The sequence below is a fragment of the Nematolebias whitei genome, chromosome 2 (assembly GCF_014905685.2).
Source record: "Nematolebias whitei isolate Nwh7 chromosome 2, NemWhi1, whole genome shotgun sequence".
NCBI classification, from domain to species: Eukaryota; Metazoa; Chordata; class Actinopteri; order Cyprinodontiformes; family Rivulidae; genus Nematolebias; species Nematolebias whitei.
In genome coordinates this window covers 42523971-42533096 of record NC_056499.1, presented here as the reverse complement: position 1 = coordinate 42533096, position 9126 = coordinate 42523971, and the positions used below count along the sequence as shown (strand labels likewise).

General features: G+C 40.3%; 1 protein-coding gene across 1 annotated transcript in view; it reads left to right on the top strand.

Annotated features, from left to right (window-relative positions):
- Positions 1-4512: 4512 nt before the first annotated feature.
- The window catches only part of LOC119426948 (histone H2A-like), a 12436-nt gene continuing 7822 nt past the window's right edge, over positions 4513-9126 (top strand). Inside the window, exon 1 of the mRNA XM_037694526.1 lies at positions 4513-4593. Within this exon, the coding sequence (XP_037550454.1) occupies positions 4513-4593 (81 nt within the window). The remainder of the gene's footprint in view (positions 4594-9126) is intronic.

Sequence of the window (9126 nt, the reverse complement as noted above, 5' to 3'; positions counted from 1 at the left end):
TGTAGTGAACCTGATCTGACCCTGATCTGACCCTGATGACCTCAAATCTATCAGATGGACAGAGACTGTTATTTTCATTGATCTGAATACAGTCTGAGCCATCTGGTGACTTTCTTTCTTGAATTAACCAAGCAGAAAAGACAATTTTTATAATCATTACTGTTTTACAAATGTTTGATAATCAAATTGTGTTAGTTCCATTCAATGCTTACAGGTTGAAAAGAACTACTCATTTTTATTTTACATAAACAGTAAGTAATGATTTTTATTCCTCATTCAAAGAAGAAATCAGGTTAATATGCATTTCTTGATTCTCTGTCTGAAATGAGCCAAGTAATGTAAGTATGTGAAAGGTCGAGTCTTGGTCAACTAAAATGTTTACTGAGAAGAAATGTCATGTTTTACTATTTGAGAAGATACAACAGCGTGAGACTCCACGAAGTCTGGTCGTCTGCAATAATCTTTTCTGTATGTTGAAAACAATCCTTGACTTATGATAACATCTTACATCACAAACCACACCTCTATTTCTGGTACATCCACGAATCAGAAAGCTCTAAATTGAACCGGAAGTCGACCCATTTAAAATGTGGCAACTTCCCCAGTTCATGTTGAATTCATGAGAGAGTCTGGAGTCTGATAGTTCCAGAGGCTGAGGAGATGAAGAACTAGAGAGTTGCTGACAATTAAGAGTCTGAGAAGTTCTGAAGAATGAAAGGAGTTCAGAATTCTTGGGTGCAAACGCATTCAGGACGATCCAGAGACGTTTTGGGATTATAATTTCTGTTTGAAAACCACGTACGACTCCCTGAGGGTTTGGTAGTTCTCACGGAGACGCTGAAAAGAGTCAGGAAGGAACCTACGCCGACGCTGAGTTCATCATCAAGGTAGATGGTTCTATTTCGGACCAAGTGTACCGTGGGCAAGCTGATATCTGATGGAGCGTGCAATTTCTGGTCAAACAGATTAATTCCCTCACATATTTCTCTGTAAGATAAATCTCCATGTCATCTTAAAACTCTCCTCTTTCTCATAAAATCGGTACAGATATTTTAGAAATATCTGAAGCAAAGTCCTCGTTCACCGCCGAGTGATCGATGCTCATTTTCTGTGAAACTTGTCTGTTATTATTTTCATATTTTGCCAAATTAATGTAAATGTTTGATGTTAAACTTTGATTCTGAAAATAAATGACCGCATTCATTTTGATGGGTCAAAGGTAAATAACGTCTCTCGTTACATTTCTGTTAAATTCAATGCACGACATTACACAGTCAGAAAGATGAGGAACTCGTGAATATTGTATCAATATATATCTCATATATTGTCATACTACAGTAGTGAAAATGTTTCTTTGAAGTAAATATTGACTGTAGATATGGAAACAGAATATTTTGAGATAGGTATTAGGTGGTGATATTTTATTCTTATTGTTTATTACATGTGTGTAAATGGTTAGTGTGATGTGTTGTTTATTTTTCATTGGTGTTGGTATCTCCTTTCCTTTATCGCCATGTTTAACTCTGTCCACCCAGGTTTTAGTATTTATCTTTTTATGTTTGAAATTAGGCTCTAAAACTTTTTAGCACAGCTCTCCATAGTGAACACTTTACTCAACACTCTATGGAAAAATCAGGTTTTCGTTTATTTGTTTGGTTTTTACTTTTATTCATTAAGTTTTTCATTCATTCAACCTTTATTTAGACATGTTAATCCTATTGAGCCTCAGGAACTCATTTACAAGAGAGACCTGATTTATTTAACAAAGAGTGATGACAACAGTGAGTAACAACAACAACAATAGACGGTAACAAAAGAAGCATACAAAATTTAAATTTCTTTTTTTTTTACAAATCAAAACAAAATAGCAACCAAAAGGACAGTCAAAAGGAAAAGTAGAAAATAACCCAGCTAGATTGTAAAGTGATGCAGAAAACTAAAAACAGGAATATGTCAGCATTGGTTTTTGTCAGGAACTTAACAGATGTTTAAAACCATTTAGAGAGGTCAAGGTTGAGAGCTTCAGATCTTTTTGTAAGATATTCCAGGAAACAGGAGCGAAGTAGGAGAAGGCCCTTTTGCCTAGTTCAGTCCTCATTGAGGGAACACTGCAGGTAATAATGTCCTGAGAGCGCACGCTGTAGCTGCACTCATGCAGAGACATGTAGGAGGAGATGTATGAAGGCAACAGACCAAGAAGTGATTTAAAGATGAAAATGTACCAGTGAGAGAGTCTGCATGAAGTTAATGATGTCCAGTTAACCAGTGAATACAGGGTACAGTGGTGGGTATGGTAGTTACAGCCAGTTATGAATCTTAATGCACCATGATAGACAGCATCCAACATCTGCAGTTCATTAGTCACAAAGGCCGGTCAAGTCATTGATGTCCAAGGTTATAGTAAGAACCTTAAGTTATGAAATAACAAGTAGGAAATTTTGATATGATCTTGAGAAATTACATTGAGTTTTAAAATGAATGCTTTATTAGCATATGTTTATGTGACAAGTTATGAAGTTATCAAATATTAGAAAGATTGCCTTTCTAAAATTGGCAATTTTAAAAGCTTAAGTGTCTATGGAGGAGAACCTGGAGATGTAAAGTTATGTAATCAAAGAGGAGGAATGAAAGGCAGCTGTAGTAAGACAGAGTACGTGTGTGGATGAGAGGGAGGCCAGTTGAAAAATGAGGCTACAAGCAGAAGAGGTCTCAAAGGTGCAGGACTTCAAGTACTTGTGGTCCACTGCAAGAAAAAAAAAAGGAATGTGGTGAAGAGGTTAAGAAGAAAGTCCAGGCAAGATGAAGTGGATGGAGAGAAGTTTCAGGAATGATTTGTAACAAAAAGGTGTCGGCAAAGGTCAAAGAAAAGGATTACTAGACAGTGGTGGGACCAGTTGCATGGTTGAAGACAGTAGCACTGACAAAAAGACAATAGACAGATCTGAAAGTGGCAGAGCTGGAGATGTTCCAGTTCTCCTTGGGAATGACAAGGTTAGATAAGATTAGGAATGAGATTGTCAGAGGTATAGCACAAGTTGAAGGAGTGGTAGATAAACTTAGAGAGGTCCAACTGACATGAATTTGACATGTCCGGAGGAGGGCCAGTATGTATATCTTACAAGATGGCTACTCTCAGCCGAGTCGCAGTTTCACAGGCTCCCGGTGAACTCAATCCTTTTTTGTTCCCGTTGCTTTTGTTTTCACCTTTTCTTGTGCCTACGATGTACATCCACAGTACGTGTATGACCATGACACACTTGTGGAGTTTTCTGTGTCGCTGCCATGCCATCCTGCCATCGTGGTTCAGTCCTTCCACCCTCGAGCTCAAGTATGTCATGGTGGCTGTCTCCATGATCCTCCATCTGCCTGCATGGACCGGATTCTACAGACCCGTTTGGTTCCGCAGGGAAACTTGGATGCTGTTTGTCTGCTGGACTCGGTTCTAGAGAGCTGTCTGGGAGGCAGCTGCTGCGGTCATTGTTACCATTGAGCTGCTGACGGGACCTGCTAACTTGACCTACTAACCTGCTAATGCTGCTAACAAGATCCTCCACCTGCTTGATCAGACCGAAATCTGCCAACCCGCTTGGTTCCACGGGGGAACCTTGGATGTTCTCTGTCTGCTGGACCCGGTTCTGGAGGGCAGTCTTGGAGGCAGCTACTGCGATCCTTATTATCATCATGCTGCTGAAGGGATCTGCTAACAAGACCTGCTAACACTGATAACAACACCACACCACTAACAGAACCATGGGGCCAATGGGATGATGTTGCTAAGAGAACCTCACTGTCATCAGAACCACTCTACCAATAGGACCATGCTGCTGTAGATCTATTTCTTATTGCTTTTTCACTTTTGGCACCTTGTTTCTGTATTTTTGTTGCATACTTTGACTGAATCCTAGTTTATGTTAGTGTAGTTTATGTTAATGCTCGCATTAAGCATGTCAATTATAGCCGAACAGAACCTATAAGAACCATGCTGCTGTTGTTTGGTGTATTATTTTTGCACTATTAGTGACTGGCATATCTTAGATCTTTTAGCATACCCTTTGGTGTTCGTTTAGCGTATATTTTAGTTTATATCTCAGATTCTTATTTACTGTTTCTATTTACACTTTATATGTTTGCTATTGTTTGATGTAACTGGGACCCTGTGTACACAGTTTCATTCCACTACATGTACCACATGTGATGCCAATGACAATAAAGAATCTCTGACTCTATAGTATGGATGCAGTTAGAGAGAACATGGAGGTAATTGGAATGAGGATGGAGGATGCAGAGGACAGAGTGAGATGGAGGAGAATGACTTGCTGTGGCAATTCCTGAAAAGGAAACAGCTGAAAAATGATGAAAAAGCTAGGTTGTATGTTTTGGTTTAAATGTATTTTTAATTTAAATGTTTCTGTTTTTGTTTGTTTGTTCGTTTCCGTGTACAATTATATGGACAGGGGTTTTGGTTGGACATTGGGAGAAGGCTTCAGCAGAGTGTTGAGAGACGTGGACGGCATGTCCCACGGGGAAGAAGTGTCTATGGGGGAGAGGGTGGGCTCCAGAAACCATCTTATCACCACCAAACTGATCAGCCCAGTATGTGAGAGTGCTGCTTGTGGTACTGAGTTTGTTGTGGCTCCTCGGACTGACAAAGTCCTTTGAATGAAGGAGGAAACGTTTCAGTAACAAAAAAAACAAACAAAAAAAAACAACTTTCCAGATAACCTGACTGAACTTTGTTGGATTTTTTTTACCCAGATTTTTGAGCATGAACTTTGACAGTTTTTGCAAGATTTTTAAAATGGTGGGTTTCTTGTGAAGGGGCATTCTTATGAGTTGCTTTGCTCAGTAGCTACTTAATGGCCTACAGTCTGCTGATGTCAAATTCTTACTCTTGACTTGACCCACATGAAATTGATGGAAAGTTAGGTTCTAATAAGCGAGCTAAAAGTGGGTGGGACAAGCCAATGGAAATAATCTGAACAAGCACCGAGTCAGCCAGTGTAGGAGAGTCAGTGGAAAAAGGCCAAAACGTACTGGATCCTGCTGGGCTTAGCCATGGGACAGAAAATAGATGAAGAAATGTTGGGAAGTCAGCAATTTTACAACAAAGTTCATGCTCAATCATCCAGCAATTTTACATTTGTTTTTTCACTTGAGTGTTTCACACAACTTAAGGGCAATGTGAGGATGGCTACCATGGAGACTGGGGATGCAAGCTGCACATATTGCTGAGACCAGCAGGTCCCCAGGCTACCCGAGTATCAGAAGATGTGATGGATGTTGTTCCCCTCACAGGTGTTGACTGCTCTCCTGGAGGAAACTGCTTAACCTATTCATCTAAATCAGAGAAACACAATTTAGTTTTATTATACACAAAGTATTATTTTTACATGAAGAAAAAAAATACATGTAACTTGTTAATAGTATAATTTTTCGTAAGATGATTTTTCTTAGTTTATTGTTCAAACAGCATTTTAGAGATGCTTGTATATTTCAAATGCTTGTATATGTCAACAAAGTAGCGTTGGGTTCAGAAGTTTCAGAAACCATTTATTTTCATCGTGTCATTTTCCGGGCAGATGATGCTTATGAGCAAGAGCAGACCTCAGCTAGTTGGAGTGTTGGTAGCTTAATCCCATCCTTCCCTGCTACATGCAAAAGTGTTCTTGGGCAAGGCAATGAGCCCTAGGTTTCTCCACTGTGTGTGTGTGTGTGTGTGTGTGGGGGGGGGGGGGGGTTAATGTAATGAATACATGGTGGCACAGCAGCCAGTGGCTAAAGCTCCTGCCTCACAGCAAGAAGGTTGCAAAACTCAGCTATGACCTTTCTATGTTGAGTTTACATGTTCTCCCCTGCATATGTGGGTTTTCTGAAGGTACTTTGGTTTCCCCGCCACAAACTAAAAACAATAATGTTCCGTTAACTGATAACTAAACTGGCACTGGGTGTGAACAAGAGTGTCAGTACTTGTTTTTCTTTATGCTATCGTGTGATATAGTTGTGACCTGTTCACGATGACTCTTGCCACACCCATTGACCACTTGAATAGGTACCAGCTTCCCACAACCCTCCAAGAAAATAGATGAATGGATAAATCAGATTAATTCACAGACTGTGGCTGTCAGATCAGAATCAAAATGCTTTTATTATTCTTACACAGTGAAGTACAACAAAATTACTTTCTATACAGCTATCCTAAAGATGGACAGAAGTGTACAAGGGGCTACAGATTCTAAGGTCGTTTTCACACCAGATAGTCCGGTAGACTCGGTTCTGTTCGGGACCAATATTCATGACCTTTTGTTTACATTTGAGCTGGTGAGTTTGCATTCACACTGCACTGTGCAGTCGAGTCAACCTGTTGAACCAACCTATTCCCCCGCTCGCCTGTGGGGGCGCTGCACCAAGAACTAATGAAAGAAACGACACAAAAACCTCTGAAGACACGTCTTCTTCTTCTTCTGGAAATAAAAATAAAAACGAAGTGGCATCAAGTTTTAACAGTTTAGGAGTTATATTTTGTCATTTTTCAAAAATGGACTTAGCATGAGCAGAAGATGAGACTGAAGACCATGGAGAATATTGTTTTTCCACACAAGGCAGCTGACGGCTCCATATAAGGTCAGAGAAATGCGTGTTTGTTTACCCTGCGGAGCAGGTCCGGTCTGTTTACATTCACACTGCACTTGAACCGCGCTGGAGTTCTCTTCTACCGGACCGAGACCTAGGTTTTAGCCCGGGCCAGAGTTCGCCTTTTTGTTCCGTGACAGAGTTCGATGGTGCGTTCACACCTCCCTAAATGAACCGGACTTTCTAGGAAAACGAGCTAGAGTTCGATTAAAGCGGACTAAGCAGGGCTGGTGTGAATGCACCCTAAGATGCACGGCCCTTGTTGCTTAGATAAGAAAAAGGAAAGAAAACATAAGGAGAGAGGTATAAAAAAGATCTTGACGAGGCACAGTTTAAGGCATCAAAAAAACCTACCACAGCAAAGCAACATAAATAAACATAATACATACAGTATGTGTGTGGAGTGAGTAGGGGGTGGAGGTCCCAGCACAGCCACCAGATGAGCAACGCTTGGTGCCTTGACAGCACAGTCCTGAGCCCCCCCCCCCCCCCCCCACCCTTAGTCCTGATAAGAGGTGTTTGCTTATCAGCCAATTCGGTTGAGCTCTGTCACAGGTCCACGACCTTGTGGAAGAGAGGGGCTGGGGAGGGTTACAGAGCGTCTTTGTTTCCATAACATCCAAGGAGAAATTTGAGATAGTCCGCCTTCCAAGGCCAGGTCCAGTTCCAGATATCAACATTATTTTGGGTCAGGCTGAACTCGTCAATTTCTGTGCCTATCTTTTACAGGCTCACTAGTACATTCTCTTATGGCAATTCCAAACAGCCAAATTTGATTCCTTATGCCAAATCGAGCTTACAACTTCTCCAAGATTTATTCCTTCCAACTGTTTGTGTCCACTGCCAGAAAGTTCCACAGTCCTGATAAGGATCAGCCTGCTCAGCTTGATACAGCATCACATATAGTTCGCACATAGTCTGAGTGCTTCCAAGCTCGACCCATTCTCCACATTCCAGGCAGCTTAACAACAGCTGCTGGTGTTTCTGAACTTGTCGAAAATCCAGATTTCCACCAACTTCAAAACAATAAAATCCAGTTATCATAGATCCAATTATCTTTCCGTCAAGGTAAGAGGGTTCTCCTTCACCCTGGCTACCTGTTGAGGAATTTTGTTGAGAGACCAGCTGATCATATCCATTGTTACAATTCAGAAGGTATGCAAAAAAAAGGGGCTCTGAAAAAGGTTCACAAGACAAAGAGCAAAGTAGGGACAGAGCGAGGGACGGAGCGAGGGACGGAGCGAGGGACGGAGCGAGGGACGGAGCGAGGGACGGAGCGAGGGACGGAGCAGAGAAGGACATGTCTGCCTTCCACCGAGAGCAAGCAAAAAAAAAAAAAAATCACATTTGATAAACTTGACAGCCTTTTGCCACAATCATAATAATTCTATTTATTTACATATAATTGTTGAATAGTGCATTTTGATTGTAAATCTCAAAACTCCCATGCTTAATATGATTCATCGTCAGTGGAAAATTTATTGGCATTTTTGCTAAAAATTACTAATACAGTTAGATAAATTGGTTACTGTGTACAGAAAATGTAAATTAATTTTCTTTATCAGGCTTTAAAAGAGCAACATATTTGAGGAGAAAGAAGAACCAGGTGTGTTCAGTATACAACAGGATATACACGTGCATCTTAGAAAATTAGAATATGAAAAAGTTCAAGAGTTTTGGCAATCATTTTAGGAAGTGAAATTCATACATTATATAGATTCATTACATAGAATGAAATGTTTTGTCTTTATTTCTTGTAGTTTTCAGGATTATGGTTTACAAATAATAGAAAAAACAAAATTCATTGTTATAGAAAATAAAAATTTTGTGAAGAGGTTCAGTGTTGTAAACTCCTGGTGTCACACTCTAATCAGCTCATTAACTCCTGGACATGAGCTACAAATGTCTCGTTCCTCAAGTTCAGCCACTCCTGAACCACATACAACATCAGAAGCCTTACCTGCTGAGGAGAAAAATAACTGGACTGTTGCTCAGTGGTCCAACATACTCTTTTCAGATGAAAGTAAATGTTCACATCATTTATAAATCAAGGTCCCAGAGTCTGGAGGAAGAGTGGAGAGGTCCAGAATCCATGTTGCTTTAAGTCCAGAGGGAAGTTTCCACAGTCAGTGATGGTTTGGGTCCATGTTCCCTGCTGGTGCTGGTCCAGTGGGTTTTCTGAAGTCCCCAGTCAATGCAGCATCTACCACGACATTTTAGAGCTCTTCATGCTTCCTTCTGCTGATGATCTTTATGGAGATGCTGGTTTCATTTTCCAACAGGACTCAGCTCCTGCCCACACTGACAACGGTACTGAAAGATGGCTGTGGAATATTCTAATTTTATGAGACACAGAACATTGTTTTTCATTATCTGTAAGTCATAATCATCAAAATTATAAGAAATAAAGTCTTCAAATATTTCATTTTGTGTAATCTATGTAATATGCGAGTTTCACTTTCACAAATGATTGATAAAAATTGAATGTTTTCATAT